We start from the raw sequence: 23530 nt of genomic DNA on the forward strand, positions 1-23530 counted from the left end.
TACCTTCCACTCTGGCTTGCAAGAAGTGACTTGCCAATGATGTGAGACAAATCTGTGTTCCAGTTCTATTTTGCCCAGCTTTCAGAATAGTCCATTCCTTCTGCAGTAATGGTCACCTTGATAATCTCCCCAATGATAAGTTGGGGAAATCCATTTAACTTTTTTTTTTTTTTTTTTTAATAGAATGGAAAATGAGTGCCAAGAACAAATGCAAGTAACTATCTGAAGATCATTATTTCTACCTGCCTGAAATATCACAGGTACAATACTGACACAAGATTTTGTTTCACAGGTATGATCACAGCTTGCCATACTAGACTATACCTTTCTAGAGCTATGCCCAGAAACTAGAGGCTTCACAACAAGGTGAAACGTATCAAACCCCATTTCTTTATTAAGAATATATTCACATCTCAATTCATGTAAATATGGGGGGGTCTACATTCTGATTAATGTCCACATGAGTTACTCACGGAAATGCATGAACAGAGCTCCAAATTGTTTGGGATTCCCCAACTTTCACAACCATACCCTGAATTCTTAGAATCAAGATGTTCTGATGTTATCTGATGAGATGAACTTACCTGGGAAGTATTCGGTCAGGGAGTTTATGTGCTGGAATAGCAACAGGTAACTTTTGCATTTGCCTTGCATAATCAAAGAGTCCTGGCAGATTATGAGAATATAGCTGAGAAGCTTTACCTGGAAATTAGAAAAAACACTTCAAATACAAAAACAAATGTATACCTGTACTACCACTCAAAGATGGTACAGTAACTTACCAGATATTGATAATAAGCAATTGTTCATGACATATAACCACGTACACCTTCGAGGGAATAGCTAATAAAGGGAAGAAAAGCAAACATTCAGTTCATTATAGACAAAATGTAAACACATATTGATACATAATGTCTTCATAGACAACAGGACAAAATTAATATTGACTTGCTCTTTGTAATAGAATTAGCTTAAGATAATATTTACCTGGATTCCAGAGTTAAGTCAAGTATACCTTAGGCACACACATTATATTTAACATACACACTGACATGTAGATAATTGGAACATTTTATATCCACGTCTTGAAGTATACTACTACTACTACTACTAGCCTGCAAAGCATCATTATAAAGATCAATCCATTTTTTCCCAGAAACTTTAATCATCACCAGCCTTTTTCCTTCAGAGGAGAAACACATAACAACATAACTGTGGTCAAAAAACTAACACCATTCTAAAGCCTGCAGTATTCCAAATGTCTTAAAATAAGTCTGGCACTTCAAATGACTTTCTAATCTTCATGTGATTACACATTTCTCTTAAGGAATCAAGGAATGCAACAAATGGTCAAGGCAGAAGTGCTATTAATCAAATTACTAGACAATTACTAGAAAGAAAAATTAAAAATATTTTTTCCCCCTCTCATATAACTTCTGGAGCTTCTTGCCACAAGCGATCATGGAAACAGACAGTATCAACATATCCAACAGGTCCATAAATGGATACCAAGGCAGATAGGCAGGGATGTACCCTCCAACAAGCCTAATTCAATGACCATAGAGAGCCTGAGGAGAGTGGCCATCAGGCAGTGGCAGATCTCATAAGCATTTCCTCCTGCCACTGTTGGAAACAGACCTTTGGGTTAGAGAGACCACCTAGCAGGCCATTTCTTTTGCTCTTCATTACAACAACAACAAAACAAATTTGAAGAGATATGTAAATTAACTGAAAGTTTTATCTGCAGGAAAGTGAAATATCATCTTGAAGCTGTGCTAACTTCTGGAAACGTATTATTTCTGCTTTGTCTATCAGTGGAACAAAATTAAGCGGAAAATAACCAAGAATAATACTTTGGCTAGACCCAGAGAGTAAATAATGAAGTGAAAGAGAATTCAAAAATACTATTTGAGTTGAAACCTTTTTGACTGTTATCATAAATAATGACATTTAGGTTAGATGTTAAGAAGAAATTCTTTACTCAGAGGGCAGTGAGGCCCTGGCACAGCTGCCCAGAGCAGCCATGGTGCCCCATCCCTGGCACTCCAGGCCAGGCTGGATGGAGCCCTCGGCACCCTCAGCTGGGTGGTGGTAACCAGCCCATGGTAGGCAAGTTGAAACTAGATAATCTTTAAGTTCCTCTCCAACCTAAGCCATTCTATGATTCTATATAGGAAATGGGTAGCACAGAGTTCTATTCCTGATGTCTTTCCATAACCTAAACACACTATAAAGAACCTAAACCTATGCTAATAACCTAATAGTCTGGAACACCCAAATTTAATTTGCAAGTTTGACTGATGTTCCGCAGTTGCATAAGCATACTGTGACTGAGAATGTTTGAATCTTAGGATTAGAGAAAAAAAAAAGAAAGCAATACTTGAAATATGCAGGTTGATTGAGTTGTCACACATTGCTCCACTTACATGCAGCTGGCTGTTTTGACCAGCACCTCTTTGTGTTTAAGTGCTTATTAAAATGCTTCCTTAAAGCCTCCTTTGACAATGAATATAGAACATGGCACTTAAAGAAAATAAAGATAGATATGAGAGCATAAATTTCAGTATACCTATTTTCCTTGCCATTTTTCAAAAACTTCTGTAGGTCTGTTTGGCCTGCAGGGATTACTGTATTAATGATATTTCTCAGGGTATATTTAACAACTTCAGCAACAGCGATGTACCTGAACTAAGTTAACTCAAGCACCAGAATGACTATGGGTTACATGGAGCTCAGTACAAGCTCTCTAGGCCTTCTCTCCCACAAAACAGACACCTCTACAAAGTCTGGACCCTGGAAGATGAACAAACACCAGTGCCTCCAGCTTACAGTGTGAAGGCTGTCCTTGCAAATTCCTCCATCTCGATGGCAGATGCATAGCTCCCTAAGTTAGGGAGAAGGCAGGAAAGAAAACAAGTCTCTTAGAAATTAACAAAATAGCTGGAGAAGTCACCACACTGAGAAGCCTGCCATTGGCATTTCCCCCTCCCCAATGTCCCTGCAAAAAAATTACTATTTATGAGATCCACAAAGACAGAATTTTAAAACTGGGGTTCAATTAATTTGAGTCTCATCAGAAAAGCTGCTTTAAGACTTGAAGAATGGAATCTAGTGTGTAAAGATCTCGCTTCCCTTTAGCCAAAACATCACCTTTGCTTAAACAGTCTACTTTGTAACACAACTTCAAGGAAAACAGAAACTTCCACACCAATTGTATAGGGGAAATCTAACGCTATTGAACAAATCATTTAACTCCAAGATAATGCACGATGATGAAATTCAATGTATTAACATGTGCAGACCTCCTACTTAAGTATGGTTCAACCTAGAAAAAAGCATTATACATGATCACAACATATCCTTAATAGTAAACAAGGTAAAACTCAGTATAACTACTGTCTATGTAACTACAGTGAAGAAGATTCTTAGAAACATCACACCAGGTTAACCAGTGGCTAAAAAGTGTCAGAGATGGTGGTTTTGGCTGTTACTGTTTCTTCAAAGACACCAAAACAAACATACCTGCTCCATTGATGTTTCATGAAGTTCATTGAGGTTCAGTGTGTAAATACCTTCTTCTGCACCAAATATCAAGTACTGATCTGCAAACACAAACCAAATAATCCAGCAATACTGACTTAGGGAAGGAGAGTGTTATGTTATTGTTGGTTTTCTTTTAAGAGCACTCTTTATCCTTTATTAAAAACAGACCTAAAACAATCACATACAGGAAAACAGGACAACCTATAATAGTTACAATGTTAAAAGCACAGAAAACTAATCTTTCCAAGGAAGCTTACACATTTATGGTTGAAGCTGTTCTAAGACTTTATGAAAATAGTTTGGGTGGTTTTTGATTTTTTTTGCATGTCCAACTAGAAAGAAAAATCAGCAGTGACACAACTATACGCAAGAATTCACATATACAGAGCTCTGACTTAAACATTTCCATATATATTATGACACATCCGTGGCTAATTTTTTGGAGTACATCAACAGCAGTATTGACTGGAAGGCTTTTCCAGTACTTCATGTACACCTCACTTCTCGAGTATGATTCACCTGTTTACTGTCATTGCAGCTGAAGTTAATTAATGGCCTTGTTTGCATTTGGACAGCCTAAGATCTTATATTGAGAAGATGCCAGCTGCAAAGGCTTTCAGTTTCTACAAAAACTAAATATTTTCTTGCTAAGTGGTTCAGGAGCATCTGTCTAAACAGCCTATAATCTAAAGATTAAAGTGAAGGTAATGTGAGTACAGTGCTACCAGTTTTCACTTTTGTCAAGCTATTTAATAAACTAATAAAACATATGTAAAATTGTTCAAACTTGTACAGTCAAGAAGATGTAGGGAAAAAATATATATACATCAAGAGAATGATAGAGAAACAATCAATTTGAAGCAGGACCTTGGGAAGTTGGATTTTTAGAAATAAATTGGGAATGGCATCTTTTGGACTACAAAGTTGAAAGGAGTTGTGAATCATAATCAAAATATATTTACTTTTATTTAACATGCAATTTATTCTTTTTGCATCAAAGCTGAAAACTGCACCCCATATACTTTAATATAATTTAAGAAAACACTGTACTTGAGGCAGCAGTGGTATAATTAGAGAACTTCTGCCTACATAAATAGTAAAATATATTTTAAGAGTAGTCTTGCTTATCTGAACACTTCTAAAATCCTAGAAGACAAAAATGGGTAAAAGATACGTAATATACTACCTCTTGTATCTGGATTTATCCATGATGTTGCACAATGAATTTTTAATGGACAGCCATTGAAAACCTTTGAAAAGCAAGCGCCCATCTGTGAAAAAATAATTATATACATGTATACGTCAAATAAAACACAGCATTTTCAATGAAATAATTTTGACTTACAAGTAGTAACAAGTTAAGAGTAGACTCATTTGTCTGGTGGAGAATAATCTCATCTAGACAACACGGTGGCAAACGAACTTGGTTGGGTTTATTTTGCTGTTCATTTGGCTTTTTAAAGTGCTACATTACGGATTAAAGACCCTTCTGAACAAATATGCCACAAACAGCATTTGTGAAGTAGCTCTTACATTACTATTCCAGCACGTACTCACTACAAATGGGAGAAATCTGAAAAAGGTCCCTGAATTTTGTGATTTCCAAGAACACTCTCAATACTGTAATTCTACTCTTGACCATATTTCACAAACACGAAGTAAAACTTTTAGTCATACAACAATTAAAAACTTAGGTTAGTTTTTCTAATGATAGATTTCTGATGATCTAATGATACACATTCTGATACATTTACAGTACTGATCGCTTTCTGAAGGGAAATCTCTAGCAGAAGATTTCAGTCCTTTTTCAGAATAACCTTAATAAACTCAGTCTGCCAATTAAGAGTCATGCACAGAATGCTATTATCGATCTCTCAGTTCTCCCCCCTGAAGGACACACTCGCACTTGAGATTATATATTAATATATATATGTTTATATCCTATGTGTATATATATACACATAGTATTTACCAATTATAAGAATAATTTGCATCAAGATGACTGAAAAGCAGCAGCCAGAACTTCCTCCTTTCCTTCCTAAACACCAACATTTATAATTACCCATACTATTTTGTTAGGAAACAGAGCTGATCAGTAGTACTGTAGATGAAAAGAACGGATGAAGTAGAAACAATTGGCAAAGTGAAATGCTACCATTCACACAGGCAAACAAGAGCCACTCATAAGTGTTCCTGTTTCAAATACACACAGACATTAACTTTATGCAAAGGTGCCTATTCTCTGTAAAGGGCTATGAAATGGCAATACCTTCACTTTATATTAACACTATGAATTATTACTGACCTATTATTGACCTATAACTGAATTAGCAGAACTGAGATCTTTCTCTGTGTTTCACACATCTTTCTGTCTCACATCACTATCAGGAAGACTACAGGACAGTTTGTATTTACTGCCAGAAGAGAAAAATGAATTTCATTAATGGCATCAGCAAAATCTTGAAGACCCCACTGCACAAAGAGAAGGGGAAAGACTTCAGTGCTGCTGCATTACTGAGTAAGTCTCAGCAGAAAGAAGGGAGTTGGCTGCTCACTAGACAATAAGATGAACCTTCCACAGGCATAAGAACGTAAGAGGTAAGATATAGATAATGAGGCAGGAAAATGAGTAGATACTGACACAGAGCGATCTCAATGTACTGACAGCTTCCACGCTGCCTAAACCCTTGTCAGCAAGGAGCGTAGGGGGTGGGGGGATATCATCAAAAGCAATACAGGGATCTTTTGAGCTGTTTATGGAAGCCTCTTGAGCATGCAGGGCACTGAAGGCACACTGAAAATTCAGGTAACAACTGAGGCAGTGATCTCCCGGAAAAAAGAAGGAAAAGCATTTCTGCTGCTCCTGCAACCAGCTATGCAATTCTCCTTGACTCTCTTCCAAGCACTGGAAAGAGATGCCGCACAGCGCAGGCAGGGCTATGGTCACTGCTAGGACCTAGCTGAGCTCTGCAGTATAAAGACGGCTGAAGAAAATGGGGTTGAAATCAGAAGAAATCAACAATTTTTCTCTGGCCTTTCTCAGCCCTGATCTCTGAGAAGCCTGCAGAGCCAAGATGCTGCTGCAAATGCTTTGGAAGGGTAAACAGAGCCTAAGGGCATAATCTCCAAATATCAAACAAATCCCAAGGATACAGCAGAGAATTATACAGAACAAAATATTGAACTGAGTTGCTAGGGGGGAGGGGGAAACAAAAACACAAGATAAAAGGTTGAAGAAAGGAAGCTTGAACTATATGCTGCCATGGAGGCATTTGAGTCTGGAAGGAATTTCAGGAAGCATCCTCTCATTGGTAGGATATATGATGTCTCCTCTGAGCTGCAAGCCACCTAAAATAGCAGGGAAAAACACACGACCAGAGCGGGTTATTAAGAAATTTGAACCAAGTCTCTAGAGTCACAGACAGCCACGCATAGATACCACTGTAAACAGAGTCCCAGAACATCCAGCTATTTTTGAGGGCAGCAGCATACTGCAACATACTTATTTGCAACTGATTATTTGGCAAGTGATGGAGACAGGCAGCAGATGGGCGTGCAAGTGAGAAATCAGTCTCTACTATTTAACAGGATGGTTAGAAAAAACTAATTGCATGTAGAAGTGTATGATAAGGAAAGGAGAGAGAGGAAAGAGTTTCTAATCACATTGAGGACCTGAAGAACCACAGAAGATATATGAATATGCAGGGAGCTGTCCAGTAAAAAGGAATTATTTGATCAACTTCAGAAATTTTCCTATTCATTCAGTCTCTTTTCTTGTTCTATTATATTGGCAGCTGGCAGTCATTGCCCGCTGGCACATCCACGCAGCTTGTAGTAACAGTTCAACACAAACAATAGCTCAAAACATGAAGTAATATTTTCTACCTTTTTTCTCATTCCATTTACTAATTGAACTTATTCCTTCTTTGCCACCACGACAGGAGTACTTTCAAATTGCTGCCATCCACTAATTAAATGTATGCACACCCATGTCACACATTTACTTCAGAATTTAGTTTATTAAAACAGAACTGACCTCAAAAAGCAATACTAAATGCATGAAGAATATGTAGCTCTGGATCAATCCTATGCATTTAGGCAAGAGATGACAATTCTAAGAAACATAAGCAAGACTTCTGCCTTAACCCTTCCCACTCCCCTAAAATGCTTAATAAGCAAAAAAAGAAAAAAAAAAAGAATCATTTTCACATCCCAGCAGTAATTCTATTTTCTTATCTAAAGATGAAAAGCTGATCTGGCTTAGGAGCAATGCAGCAAAATAAGTTAGCTTTTAAACACATCAATACTCCACTTGTTTCCCAGGACGACTACATGAATGCACACTCTAGAATGTAAGGATGAGAGGGGCCATAGCAGAAACAAATGGTCAAGTAAGAGGGAGACACCAGCTCTTCTGATGGCAGTTCTGACTAGAAGCACAGTGACAAGTCCAGAAAAACATTACAAGGGCTTCTCCAAAGTAATGCCTCAGACGTTAAGATGCTGGATCACAATATCAGAGGTGCACGTTGGTGGTACAGCAGCAAAGGCTGAACCTTCCCACCAATATCTCATTACATTTTGTTGCTGCGTGACAGAATGGCATCAGGAGAGTCTGACATGGAAGCATAAATGGAACAAAGGTGAGGAACTGAATTCCTCCATGCATAAAAAGGCACTCACTAACATTCATCTACACTTGCTCAGCATTGATGGAGATCAAACAGAGGATGTGAGCACAGTGAGGGGTGAGTAGTGCCATTTCAGCAGTGGCAACAATGGGTGCACCTCCACTGGTACAGACTTTTATTTATTTATTTTACAAGTGCAGCATGCAGGCTCTTGTTCATTGTTGGTAAAAATGCCCAACTAATACTGGTGACTATGTTGAAAAGCAGTGTTTTGCTCTATTGAATAATGTTATTGGACTCTCTGCAGCTGTTGAAGTTTCCATGGGAATAAATAGGAGGCATTACTTTCAAAGCAACCTACATACAATGAAAATTCAGTTTGCTTTAAATTATGAAGGTGCACACAGAGGGCCATAACAAGTTATTTCCAGCCCTAAGCCATCTGTGAATACGGCATTCAGAAGTTCCGAAATCTACAGCTGCACAGTACAAACTTAGTGCTATTTGCAATTCCTGACAGGCATCAGCTCCTCAGATCCTACAGGGAAAGAGTGATCAGCAAGTATCCTCAGTGAACTTGAAAATTAGTTTATGGTCACAGAACTCTCACTTACATTCTAATGATGGAAACAAACTAAAAGACCTTCAAAATTCACTTAGCACAAAATCAAATGTGAATTTTATACTCTGTACACTTACAGATTAACATTTCCAAGAGATATTTTTATACTTCATTATTGTTATTTTAAATACAACAAGCAACTCAGAAAGTATGCTTCCTCAGCTTTATTAAGAAAACATGTTCTGCCTTAAACATGCATTTACATGACTCAGTAATACTCACATGTACTTTAGGTGTGGGAGGAAGGCCGTTACTAATTGGTTTCTAGAAAATAAAAGTTAAAAAATTATGTTTATACTCACAAGTGCACATATGCTTGGACATGCTTATTCTCTCTGACACTACAGCACAACCAAAAAGAAAAATACAAAAAAATTTTACACTGCTGTTAAAAGCAGGTTGATAAATAATCAATCATAGTAAATAAAAATAATAATAAATAATAAAATAAAAAGCCAGTACTTGTACCTACATAAGACAGACAGAAACCCTCCCTGCAGATTTTTTGGACGATGGAGTTGCATTGCATATTTCTACACCAGCTAAATGGAAGGCACAAGGTACCTACAGGGATGCTCTGCTGTGTTTGCTGTCATGTATCAGATGTGAAATGTATGGCTGAGCTTGGGCTACAGTTCCATTTTGAGCAGAGATCCTCCTTTCCAACCTGAACTTCCTTATTTCTACTCCCTAGTGACTACAGACCACAAACTACTAGCACTATTTTCCTTTGTTAAAAACCTCTGAGATTCCTTAGTATCCTCCCTCTTTGAGCGCCCGCATCTTATTACACAACATTTTCACATTATGGTGTTTGAAAGAATGCCATATCCAGTAACACAAAGTTTAAGCAGTATTGTAGCAGTAGTTCAAATACCAATGTAAAACTACCAATTAGCACTAAACTAATCTTTCCATTATTAACACCAATTTCACCTAGGAACAGCATGCCACTGGATATAAGTATTCTTATAGGTACACAGGAAGCCTCAAACATACAATTTCAAAAGCCAAGCTCAAACAGTTCAGGAAACCATACTTTCCAAAGCACTACCACCACTACCAGCACTTCTTTAAAACAAACCAAAAATGCTCACTATGCTCCCACCCTGTATTTCCTGTTCACTTCTTGCAAAAGCACTGCATCTCCAAGCTCATCCTTAGAAGAAGCCACAAATGGCCCCTCAAACACTGAAAACTGATCAGGCTTCCCACTCTGTTTTATCCAACACTCCCACTGCCACTCCTTGAGGCATTTGCTCTAGAAGGCATTTGCTGCTTTAAGAGAGAAACTCACTTGGAAGAAAAGAAAGTAATGCAGGATTATTATTCCCTTTAAGCAAAGCACAGCTGCATCAGATGGTCTAAAATGGCACTTTCTCCATGAGTACAACTTAACATAAGCATACCTGACTCAGGTTTGACACTGCACTCAAGCTACTAAGCCCTGAAATCAGATGCTCTGGACACCAACAGGCAAGCAGTTCGAATATCTAGACTCTTCAAATCTAAGTCCCCCATCTTTTTTTTCACCCTGACCATCAAAAACACTGTGTGCTTACACTGTGATAGGAGCACAACTCATTTGGGAACAGTCCTGATGTAGCTCCTTTTTAGGATCACTTGAATTCCCCATCAAGCCACGAGGTGGCAGCATATTCCTTAATTTCCCTATTTGCTTACATAATTACTGCTCAGTATGACATATTACAAATCTCTTGCAACTCTTATTATATGTCTCTCAAATACCTGGATACAAATAGGTAAATCGTGTATATCCGTGATTATTTTAGTTTTTCAATGACTGCTAAATATGGACTCAAACTGTATTACAACTAGATGATCCAGCAGTAACGTGATTTGAGTCATGTAAACAAGATGCCATTCAGTGTTATTCCTATTCTAAAAAGTATGCTATAAATGTGCAATAGACAGTTAAGACATTATTAAAAGAACACCCAGAAGCTTTAACACCTACCAGTATTTCTTTCTTTTCTTTCCTTGAAAAACTAGTGTCTCTAGCTTCATTCTGTTGATGTGGTGATCCCTCTCTCTCACCATTTAATTGTACAGAAGTGACTCCATTACCTAAAAAGATTCACATTTAAGAATATGTTCTTGTACTTTCAATTTAAAGAGCAAAACTTTTGGCTGCCTTGTTTCAACTGATGCCAGAACACTGCATTTCTAAAGCATATTTGTTCCAAAATACGCACACATAAACCATCCTTAATGCCAGGTATGATCTGTCTGCATTTTTGCTATTAGTGCAACAAATCCAGCGTGGGCAGAGAAAGAGATGCAGTCATGGTTAATAGGAAAAAAGTATTAAATAAATCTAAAGAGCAGCCTGGTTATGGATAACTATTCGACTATTGATTCTCAATAACCCATGAGGCATTTCTGCAGTAGTAAAGATTAAAGAGGAAGAGCTAGCAGCCTTTCTCAATGGCTTCACTGCAAAGCACATTTGATAATAGGTGTTTAAGTGTGCTTCCTTATTGCTTCTTAGTTTTAATGGATCCACTACAAAAAAAAAATTAACACAGCATCTAATCATGTCCACACAGATGTAGAAATAATTACACCAGATATTTAAGAAATACCTGTACACTTCGTGGCATCACTCTCACCTAAAACATGAGACTTCTGTGGAGGTAACCGTGGTGGTGGTGGCCTCGGTGGAACATGAGATGCAGACTTTGCTGGGCTGTCTGATACTGGGCATCTCTTGATTGTCCCTTGATTATCATTTTCAGAAGAATGAGTTTCTTGCGGGATAAAGATGGATTTAGGCTGAAAAGGCACAGTAATGGTGAACGCATAATGAAAAAAGATTCAAAGTATGTATGCAGCATCTCAGTGAGAAATTTTCACAAAGCAGTTTTCACAAATAAATTGATAAAGTAGGATTCTGCCATGAAAGATTATCAAAAAAATCCATGCTAGAAAACATTTGATAGTAATAAGGAAAAATCTTACAACTAACAACAGACAAATTCTAAATCAAGGTTTGCATTAACTGATTATTCAATATGCAGAAGTGTCACTGCTCATGACTACAGATAACCAAACTAGCAAGTAGAAAATAAAAAATATTTAATGATCCTGCAAGGCTTTGTTTGAGAAATCACAAATAGGAAAGGAATCACAAAAGAGGCGATGGTTTAGACACTGGCTGCACTGAAGCTGCTTGTAAAATCCTTCTCAGTTACGCAGACAGATGGTATGGGCCAGTGAGGAATCACACCTTCAGTTTTTGCCTTGAAAATATACAGCTATCTGACAAATATATAAATTTTGTTTTGCTTCTTCATTTTGCTTGTATTTGGATAATGTCAGTATGAGAAGATCCAGTTACTCCTCCAGCGGTCACATGTAAAACTTCATCCAAGCATACCTCTAAGTCTCACTACTCATTCACTGAGCAGTGCAAGACTTGCTGCAAATTTGTCAAGGTACAAACATAGGGGTCAACACCTCTGGAAACATAACATCGACTTAAAACTTGGTTAAAGTCTGCAAGTCATGGTTCAACTGCAAGAATTGTCAGCATATTCACTTAGACATTTCTACACTTACTTATTTTAAAGGCGTTCCTTTTTTCTGGGCAAGGAAGCCACCCTCACTTACCTTTGGTGGTAAAGGAGGTGGCACTTTAGGTTTCATAGTGGCACTGTAAAGAAACAGGATAGGTTGCTGTCCAGTATAGTTCTTGGAACCTCACATTGCATTGTTCAAGAAGGTACAGAATTTCATGAGTTCAACACAAATAACTTTAATACAAGCACCATACACAAGCATAGCTTGTCAACAGCTCTTCTCTACCAAAACAACCACATCATACTTGAAACATACCTCCAAACACTTCCCTTATGCTCTGCATAGCACAGGTACTGTCAGAAAACTCAAGTATCACAGATCCTCCCTCGAGAGCATAAACGACACAAACTGATTTGTTGAAGATGGACACATTTATGCAATAAAAAAAGAAAAAAGCAAGGAGATGCAAAGCAGGCCTGATATTTACTCAGCTCAGAGGAGAAAGGTTTAGGGAATAAGTGAGGTTTTCCACAGGGCCATTTCCTCCTCCTTCCCTGAGTTTCTTTTTCACTAAAGAAATCTTCTGAGAAAGACAACTTTTTAACTTGGCTCAGCAATACAAACTATCAGCAAGAAACAAGAAAGCTGAAGCATCAGACACATTATTCCTGTTGGCTTTGTGGTTTAAAAAATATGCAGCATTTCTCTTAATTTCCTAAAATTTTGATGTTTTCATAAATTCTTGCACTGTACTGTTTCTGTTGGAACAGAGGATTATTTCCATTAAGTAAATCAGAAACATAGCTGTGAAAGCTTGACATTCTTGCACAGCTGCTCTGCCTTTTTTTTTTTTTTAATAAATTTACGTTCCATAGTTTTGGGAGAAAATGGTAGTAGTGAGATATGTTTGCAACTCAACAACTTGCCTGCTTCAAAACATTAAGAGTTTCTGTTTGAGCATCTTATCAGTTGCTGGTTTTTTAGAGAAGGTGGAAGGAATTTCTGAGAATGGGTTACCCAGTATTGAGTACTTCAGCCACAAGGACGGTGGCAAATATCTTCTCTTCAGAACAGGGCACCATGCTTAAGCCCTCAGAGTTATGCAAGCCAAGCTCCATTCAGTTTCCTTTATATCGTTCCCTGCATTTCAGACAGCCATCCGTATCACTGGGCAGCAAAGTGTTAAAAAAATGTCAATGCTTAGGCAGAAGTATGACAGATGTTTGTACAAAGGACGGCGTGCCCTGGTTTCAACAGCAAGGCTTATGTGCACTTTGTCACTGCTGCCCATGCAGGGCAGTGTCCCAGTAATTTCTGCCTTCCCAACTTCCATCAGCAGAAGTTCCAACATCATCAAATTCACTGCATGTGCAATATATATATATATATAAAAGCATTTAAATGAAAAAAGATCATTTTATATTATTCTCTGAGGTGCGTGGATTCTCTGCTGCTATGAATCACCCGGTTTTGAGTCATACAGTGGCATCAGTTTGGAGTGGCAGGGGGACAGCTGCTTCATTGTGTGTGTTCTGCATCTGAGGGAAGAAGCGATGGATGTCACATATGCTCTTCAATTGCAGCTCCGTCTCACAGAATATAAATCAAACAAGAGCCTTGAATCTCAGTGGGCTCCAGAGAAATCTATCTAGAGACTGAGCCAACATCCCAGCTCACCACAGCAGAGCTTCAGGCTCAAGCAGGTAAAAGAGAGCAGAATCTCTCTGATGCAAAGGTTGAGGCACCTGAGGCTTACCCCTAAGATCTTTGCTGTAGGGCAAGAGTATTGGGGATGAAGTATGAGAAAGAAGCAAAATCTCCAGGATTTTTTCAGAACATCAGCTGTGCCTGTGCTTAGGGTCAGACAGATTAGAATCTCTCTGGAAGCTCTCAGGTACTTTCTTATTTAACCTGAATAAGAAAATTCACAGAAACATGACAGTGACAGAAGCACCTAAAGCCAATGCTTTAGGTCAAAGTTCTGACAGAGCTTGTGAAAGGGCAAAGCAATCAGTGCAAGAACGTCAAGACAGTAGGAGTCAAGAGGTTCCAAGTCCTGAACTGTTACTGAAGTAGATGATACTAGCCCCAAACAGAGCTAGAAAAGAGAAAAAAATTAAAATGAAGACAGAGCTGTATACGAAAAAACATTTAAAGATTAATACAGATGGAAGAATCAAGTCAAATTGGCTTGCAGCAGTGCAGATATCCAGAGAGTCTTCAATGAATATTAGAGCAGAGCTAGCAATATGGACCTATAGAGGGCTGTTTCTACAGTGAAGGAAGCCTGACTTACCATAACCAAGGCCTACACAGCTATGATTAAAGCAGATTCTTAGCTCAGTCCAAACCATGTGAACAGATCAGTGAGCAGTGTTATCACTCTCTTCCCCTTCACGATAACACTTGGAAGCTCATACTGTAAACGATCATGTCTTTAGACAAAACTTTATGAAATAGCAAGAATTTCTCAAGGAGCAAAGCCTGCTAAAAACTAAGAATCATTTTTCTTCTGTAATTGTCACTTGCGTCAAACAGCAAATGTACTTGTGTTCTGAGAAGTTGATCATTAATCAAAGCAAGTTTCATGCCCTGTCACCTAGCTGACATCAGACACCACAAAGCTCAGCAGCCCCCTCCTGAAGAGGGCCATCCCTAACACTCGCTGAAGCGATAAAAGCCCCACCTTTGTTACAAGGAAACAAGTACAACTCAAGAAAAGACATAGTTATTTACTTCCCCATAAAAGAGTAAACATTCCATTGATAGATAATGCATGTTTTACAGGCTTCTGGCATGAAACAACAGCTTTCAAAATTATCCATTAACAGAAAAGTAAGCAAGAAATCTGCCTCAAAGGCAACTTTCTTTTCTGTCTTTACACTGGATTTACTTAGGAATGTAAATTTCCACATACTGTCTGTGTATTTTAAATTGTTTTGGTTTTCATCTGTCAACAGAAAAGGCTCCAAAATACTTCTACCAGTGGAATTTAATATAAGCATTATTATTTTAGCACATACCTACTGACACTGCCTTTGCAGTCACATAAGCTTGTTCTCCCTGTCCCACAAAACTCTTGGCTGAGAATGTGTACAGAATAAACTCAGTCCTGGTTATACACACTGCTTATGTATTCTCATGAGCTTCATTTTAATACAGTTATCATTTCTGATGACCCCAGGACAGGGGTCAGACAACTTAATATTCAACAGAAGTATACTGAGATTTTGTTCAAAAACAGAAGACAAAAGGACAACTTGCATCAAATGAGGAACAACATTCCCCCCCCCTAATCTACCACAAGTTCATCAGCACAAAAAGCAAAATTCTGGAGATGTAATCCAGAAACTATGTTAAACATGCATCTTGAATTGAATTCAACTTCACTTTCATCTATTCAAAAATCAGGCTTTGAACACGTACACACACACACACACACACATTTATACACACACAGTTTTTTTTACAAGAAGAAAAAGTTACTTACTGTTTAGCATCATCATCTGCATCATCATCATCATCTTCTAAATGTGCCACATGTCCCCTACAAAAATGAACGAAGTACTATGGCTGAGTCAATTTTAATAAAATGACTTTGGCTACTGTGTAAAATTCTGAGCCTAAGGGCTACAACCCCTTTTACAGATTTTTATTCCCTTTTACCTCATTACTATTATTTGTTATTACATTGTTATTTAAAGCATAGCTGCAATCCAGACAACTAAGCCTCTCCCATATCTTCTCAGCATGTACAGGGTCAAACAAGAACTAGTTGTGACAGACAGAAGAAATCAAAGAGCAAATGAGCGAAACACACAAGAGGAAAGAAAAATAGTATTACCGCTGATGCAGTTCTTCTTCAACTGATTTTAAGAGACTCCTTCAGCATAAATAAGAATAAGAAGACAGTTTAATTATGGCACACAAACTTAATTATCAAAAGCCAGGGCAAATGCTCCTATGATTCTGACAGTAATTAACCCCAAACATGTTATTTTAGCTGGCTGCCAGAACATCAATCAAACGTACATATAAACAAACAGAGCTGCATTTTTCAAAGTTACACAACACCCTTCCACCCGCATTTATTAATGCACTGCTATTAAAGGCAGTGTTCATTGTTATCTGTGTAATGGAAAGGAAGGACAGTTTTAGCTTGATCCAATTTAAAAGAAAACCACGCTATCTATGAAAATCAGTATCAATAAAGAAAAGCTAGAGTGACACAAGGATTCAACTACAGCTGGAACAAAACTGTATTACCCTAATTAATTCTTCTAACGTTCTGAACTTCATTTTTGTGACTTTGGAAACAAAGAGGAACAGCAGGCAAAAAACAGGGATAGGAAGCAACAGAATGACTGAAGGTTACGGTATTCAGATTTTCCAATCTAAAAGATTTTGTAAAACAGCATGCTCCATGCTTAGATTTTACGCATTTTTAAAATATGATTTCATTTAGCAATGCAAAGCTGGGCATCCTAATTCTGGCACACGTAGATGGAAATTAAGAAATTAGGTGGAAAAAAATGATTACATTGAAAACTATTTCACTTGACAAACATGAGAAAATTATTAAACCTACAAAGTTAAAGGACTTTTACTGAATATTCCTAGTGCTCTGTAACATGAACAAGGGGTTCTCAGAGCAACTGTTAGGAGGAGCACAGGTAGCTAAGATGGGGTAAAGTTGTGCTCCATGGCAACTACTGTTCTGTTAACAAGCAGACAGAGATTACAGCTCAGTGCCACTGTATGAGCAACATAGCCTCAAATACTGAAAAGTGCTGTAATTCTTTATCACTGTAACTACTATTGCTACAGAAATAAAGAGTTACTTTGGAATTGTAACTGATATGAACAGGCATGACATTTTACTACATCAGTTACAGCCGATGCATTTAAACATTTACGTATGGTCTTCTAACAGACTCAAGGGAGTATGAGACAAAAAACGCCATTGCTTACTCACTTATTTGCACCCAAGAAGTAGCCACCCTGAGGACCATGACCATATTCGAGCTGCAGATCCTACAAATACAAGAGAATGGATCTTTAAAATGAAGATGTAAACATCAGACACGTACCCTGCATCATGCTGCTGTCAGTCTCTCCACAGCACCCGAGTATGGAACAAACTGACCCTCCTGGCCCCTTACACTCCTGTCACCCAAAAATCTCCTCTATGTCAGTTCACAGAGTTTGCATTCCTTCCAAAACTGTATTACTGCCCTGTGTAATTCCTTCTAAAGCTGTCATTAGCCTCGTCCTTGGACAAACAGATCCTTTACTTGAATAAGTGAGCTGCAAAAAAGGCAACAGCATTGAGACTTTGTGACAGACCAAACCCCATCAAAGCAATCACACTACTTTTTACAGACCCCTGCCATCCATCCCTCTCTGGTGCATTAACAGTACTTCTTTCAGATGGGGAGTTCTGGCAGAGAGCCTGAAATGCACATGGGGACGTGAAAAAAAAATAAGCAGAAAGGACAGTAAAAGTGCTTTTATAGCTCTGATTCACATTTTAAGGATAACTCTGTGTCCTCATCTATATTTTAACACCATCTTTTGTATCAAGAAGAAGAACACAATATTAACAGAATGGGCAGCAAAGTGAAGCACTCAAGCAATTGTGAAGGGCAGGCTACTCAGAAAAAGAAGTGCCAACAGGCTGCAGACACTACTATTCAACAGATGTCGTATGGCATACAAATTTAATTCATTGGGCAGAATACAGAGAGCATACTGAAGCACCATCAACTTTGCATCTGTCAGGAGAATAGTGATATAATTACAGGGTGTTTTCTTCGTCCAAGGGATCACAATCCGCGTAAACCTGTTCCCCCCAGAAACGCTGTGTGCATTCACCATGAGAAATGAGTTATTCACCACTTAAGTTAGTGATGAACGATGATACACAAATGATGGTACACAGCTCCTTTACAGGGAACATTTTAAAAGTCCCCTATTATCCACTGTACAACAGTCCTCTTTCAGCTGCAGTCTGTATCAAAAGCACTCAGAACAATGCTCAGGTATCCAAGCTGTAAGAACAATAAACCTGGGCTAGACAACAACAACTTGGGCTGATCTTTCAAACAGTGTTTTAAAGTCAGGGGAAAAGTCTCATGTGAGATTTGCCAGTGCTCCAAGACAACAAAACACAAACCACCACTACTTCCAATTGCAGACTGAAGGGTCACCACTCAACAGGATGCTATGAAAGATTGCTTTTTTACTTGGCAAAGAGTCCCAGGGTCTTGCTTACTGCACCCTCAACTCTGCTCTCTAAAGCTAAGCAGTAATTCCACATGGGTGTTTCTACCACAACTCTCAGCAGCACGCGATTGCTTCCACAAGCTTCCATATTTTCCCAATGCAAGTGGGATATTGTGGAAACAAGCAGTATATAATTACGTGATGTAAAAGAATGCACAGATCAGAGGTTTGAATAAAAACTGCAGAGGAAAGCCCACTGCTGGCATTTCCTGAACCTTGAACACATCAACTTCTCAACCTTAGTACCAAGTTTATCACGCATATCTTTCTAGAATTAAACAAAGAAACCCCAAACCACCAACAAACCCTATGCGCTTCCAACCATCTGACTCAAATGGGCCACCCAGCCTTCAACTGAAACCTCAGTCAACTGAGCCAGAAAATGAAGTGACAGGAAAGAAGAGCTTGCAATCAGCCCTGCAGGTGGGGAGGAAGGCTCCCTTCCCTCCAGGGCCATGTCCCCAGAGCCACAAGGCAGGCCTCAGCCACAGGCACTACTAACACACTGTTCTTTTTCTTCCTTCTTCAAACTTCATTCTCCTTTTATACCTCAACAGCTTGCTCAGTGAGTCTCCTCTCCCCAGGAAAGGCCATCCCATGACCTCTGCAAATTCAGTCTCTTCATTAATCTCTGGCACCTTCCCCAGTCAATTCCATTAACCAGCTAATGTACTCCGTTTCACCACACAGACACACTGATTTAACTCTCCTGAGAGGATTTAATTATTTCTAAGCCATCTCCAAAAATTCCACAGATGCCAAATGGAAGCACAGGTATTCGGGGATTCAGGCACTGAGAAGCAAATAACAAGACTGGAAACATAAGATGTCAGCAGGCTCCCCAACAAGGAGGCTAAGCAGGCAGTGTGAAGCCACGTGAGGGGATGCCAGAACGAGGGCTGCTGGATAAAGCAACCCCAGATCAGTATAATGAAACCTGAGATTTTCAGCTTAAGTGACAAGTGCTTTGTCTACATGTTGCAAAATCACATTAATCAAAAGCAGGAAACAAAAATCTTATGCAGCACAGAGCCAAAACGTCGGTCCAATTTAATTTACACACCATACAATGCTTGACGATATATTATACAACAACACTGGGAGAATTAATAAGAGAAAATAAGCAAACCCCCATAACACATAAAGGGCCTTTATTTGGAATTCCCTTTATGAAAAATGACACCTGCCAGAATTACTTATGTTTAAATGCTCAGAGGACAAAAGCTGTTTTTTATTCAGCTTACTGTTACACTATTGGCATTTGACTGTGATTAAAATAGGGTATGCATATTTTTCACCTCCCATCCTTAATCAGACTGTTAGTTTTTTTGTAAACTTTTAAAATATTGTTCATTTTCAACCAAAACATGGGGTGAAGCAACTATTACTGGGGGAATTTACTCTTCTGTACTCTTGACAGATAAATGCTCAGAGCTAGAAAGCTTTTTAGAAGTGCTAAGTTTTTTTGTATCCTCTATTTCAAATATATCTTGAAATTATAATTTCTTAAACCCTCTAGCTACATACTTAATACACAAACATAGCTAAGTACTCCACATACCATGCAAAGCCTCCAGAGCACTGTTGCGCTTTATGAGAACAACCAATGTAAGCCGATTTTAAAGCCTAACACAAACATACTTCAACGAAAGTATTACTAGGTATGGATTCCTGTTTGAAGAACAGAATATCAATTGTTATGTGATGCAAAAGCTGACTCTCCACATCTTAAAGTAGCCCAATGACATTATTAATCTCCACGAATATCCTCACTTAAGATATACACAATGTTGATTAGTTAATTAAAATTCTTTCTAGAACAGACATTCATGCTAGAAGAATCTGAATGACTAGACAGACGTTTTCCAAAAGGAGCTCAAGGCCTACAGCGAAGTACAAATGAGAATGCAGCCAGAAGACTGCATTCAAGCTCAGGTTATTAAGGACCAACTCCTGAACCAACTCCTGAACTTGTATGCAACCACATACAAGACAAAACGCTATTTGCAGATGACAACCTCTTTGGGAAGAAAAGACAACACAGGAATAATCACTATTTCTTCACACAATTTGCCAGCTAATGGTCATATAAAAAGACATATTGCACCTTTCAGTGTAACCTATTGTGCAAAGTAATCGATGACTACAAAAGTATAAAGATTTCCACAAAGTGAAGACAAATTTGAGGGAGGGTATGGCTATGCAATAAAATTCCCCAGGAACCACCAAAACTACAATGTCTTCAGCAGTTGAAGCTTCAAAAAATGGTATTTAATTTTCAGTAGAATTTCATGGTGAATCATTACTTTAACTTTGACACAATGTTCCTAATTAAGACGCTTACTCCCCAGGGATGAGCTGTACTAAGAAAATATTTTTAGGTGTTCACTCTTTCAAAAAGCAAAACTGAATGTATACAGTGAGCTATCAACTCAGCTACTTCCCCATCTGCTATCTGAAACCTTAGCCTATTAAGAAACAAGATAACTTCATAGAATCACATAATGGCTTGGGTTGGAAGAGCCCCCAAGGATCATCAAGCTCCAAGCCCCCTGCCACAGGCAGGGTTGCCAACTGTTGGATCAACTACTAAATCAGACTGCTCAAGGCCCCATCCAACCTGGTCTTAAACAGCTCCAGGGACGGGGCATCCACAGCCTCTCTGGGCAGTCTGTGCCAGCACCTCACCACTCTCTCAATGAAGAACTTTCCTCTGACACCTAATCTAAATCTCCCTTCCTTTGGTTTAAAACCATTCCCCCTTGTCTGGTCACCATCTGAAGTAACAAAAATTAAGGCTTTAAATCCCCAAAAGTGCTGGGAAAAGAAATCTGAATTTTGAGGACTACAAAACACCTTTGGCCTATTAACTTAAACAAGAAGGGAGAAACATCTCTGTTTCTCAATAAATCAAAGACAATGCAGTCCCTACCATGTTGCTTCATAAAAGAGAATGCTTATTTTAAGAAGACTGTGGTATTAATGAATAAGCTAAACTTTTAATGCCTTCATTTTGTTAAAAATGCATTCTTGAACTTCACTGGATGGCATAAAACACTACAAAATAGCTGATTATATACATACTTTTTTTTTTTTTTTTAACATGAGCAAAAGCGTGTCTCTCTGGTGACTGACTGACTGAGGGTTTCCTGCACACTACTGCTATGTAGCCATAGTTCTCCTTTTCCCCGTGTTTCAGTTCTCTACTCATTTTCCCTATGAGTATCCCCTACACACAAACAGCACTATTTCAAATCCATGTAATGGAACACTGCTGTGTAACTAGAGTATGGCCTTAGTGAAAAGGGCAAACGGACACAACATTTTTAAACTGCTTCCTAGCAATGAAATTCAACACCTCATCTCTTTTGATGAAGTAGAAAGTATCCAAAATATGAAGGGAGGAAAAAGAGTAAAAAACAAAACAAAACAAAAAAAAACAACCCAAATTCTTGAACCCTATGCACTTTTACCCTGACTCCTACTTATTTTCTTCTGATAAGGACCACACATCATTTTATTATCCAAAGCAGAACAAAGCATGAAGATTTTCTGCAGTCCAACTAATTGGTAGCTATTATAACTCTAAAATAAATATAGCAAACAACGATGAATGTAAGTCTTTGTGGTTTTTAACAAAGGAAAATCATACGTATGCACATACAGCAAGGAGAAAAATGAACTCAAACTAAAGAATAACCTTACTGGGCAAAGTTCATCATCTGTATCAGTCACATCAGTCACTCCTCTTTAACATTTTCCTACCAATATTTCAATTTCTGTGCCACAAAACATTAACACAGAGAAGCTATGCTGAAACATTTCATTCTCAAAATTAACTGTTGTCAAAGACTATTAAAAATGATTACATCCAGAATATGTTCATAAGCAAATAAGACCAAATGTATAAATATATCTGGCAAGCACAACAGCGAAGGCTGTATGATAACAGCAAAACCCTGACTGGGGTTGTTTTTTTTTGCTGGACAGCAAAAAACCTGCCAAACAAGTCCAAAATGAATGCCAAGTTCATAGCAACTGAAAACAACTTCAAGCCAAGTTTCTTCCAACTCCTCTGCCCCCACTTCCTAAGGAGATATGACTCAATGTGTTTCACTGTGTGTTGAACATTCTGAGATTAAATAAAGTCTAATGCAGAACAACTTAATTTCTTCTTCTAATGAAAAGAAAAAAAGTGGCTAGCATCTTATCAATCAGTTACCGGGAGCAGGTGCACTGCATCCAGGTGCAGATCAGCCTGGTAAGAGTAGGCTCCTAGCAGAAGTGGGCAACAAAACCTTATGGAGGTCAAACCAGCCTACTTCAAGCCAGAATGTGACACATCAAATCCAAGAGACGTGATCCAATTTTCCTCCGAGTTGAATTTGATTGCAACTCTGTATATTCCATTTGCAAATGTGGAGATAATGTATTTACACTGACTGAAAACAGAGTCAAAAAAAAAAAACAAATAACAACCAAAAATATCACCAATCTTGAAACCTATTCTCAACTTCCTCTATCACAACGGGAAGTACAACTGCATATTTTTCACTATTCACAGGACTGCAATTAGCCAGTGTATCACAATCCATCCAATTATTGCCATAACTTCAATCATCCAATCCATCCAATTTGCCATAACTTCAGCTTGCCATAATTTAAGTTTCATTTTGAACTCTGTTATGGTTTGAAACACAGCACAGGTAAGCTGATTTTCACCTTGAAGATGTATGTTTAGCTCATTTAAATGAGCAGTCAAATCCATGAAGAATGCTAAATCTGAGCCATTTTCCATCTTCAAGTTCTGGCATAAATTTCCCTTTTGATCCCATAAATTACTTGTTTCCTTTGCAATTCATAAAGTCTTTTTCCCATTTTACCCTGGCTTAGCTCCCTTCCTTCA

The 23530-nt window shown here is 38.3% G+C and overlaps 1 protein-coding gene across 19 annotated transcripts in view; it reads right to left on the reverse strand.

Annotated features, from left to right (window-relative positions):
• The window catches only part of MAP4K3 (mitogen-activated protein kinase kinase kinase kinase 3), an 80311-nt gene that overhangs the window by 15596 nt on the left and 41185 nt on the right, over positions 1 to 23530 (reverse strand). For 5 of the 19 annotated variants that reach the window (XM_025149408.3, XM_025149406.2, XM_040698235.2 and 2 more), the window contains 11 exons: positions 17315 to 17373; positions 16184 to 16222; positions 15830 to 15886; positions 12430 to 12472; positions 11403 to 11592; positions 10775 to 10884; positions 9019 to 9060; positions 4730 to 4814; positions 3523 to 3602; positions 783 to 843; positions 585 to 702 (listed from right to left, as the gene is read on the reverse strand). In XM_025149408.3, the coding sequence (XP_025005176.1) occupies positions 585 to 702; positions 783 to 843; positions 3523 to 3602; positions 4730 to 4814; positions 9019 to 9060; positions 10775 to 10884; positions 11403 to 11592; positions 12430 to 12472; positions 15830 to 15886; positions 16184 to 16222; positions 17315 to 17373 (884 nt within the window). The remainder of the gene's footprint in view (positions 1 to 584; positions 703 to 782; positions 844 to 3522; positions 3603 to 4729; positions 4815 to 9018; positions 9061 to 10774; positions 10885 to 11402; positions 11593 to 12429; positions 12473 to 15829; positions 15887 to 16183; positions 16223 to 17314; positions 17374 to 23530) is intronic. The other 14 variants (XM_046939542.1, XM_040698237.1, XM_046939536.1 and 11 more) reach the window with 7 other exon arrangements.

Source organism: Gallus gallus, chromosome 3 (genome assembly GCF_016699485.2).
Source record: "Gallus gallus isolate bGalGal1 chromosome 3, bGalGal1.mat.broiler.GRCg7b, whole genome shotgun sequence".
Classification (NCBI taxonomy): Eukaryota; Metazoa; Chordata; class Aves; order Galliformes; family Phasianidae; genus Gallus; species Gallus gallus.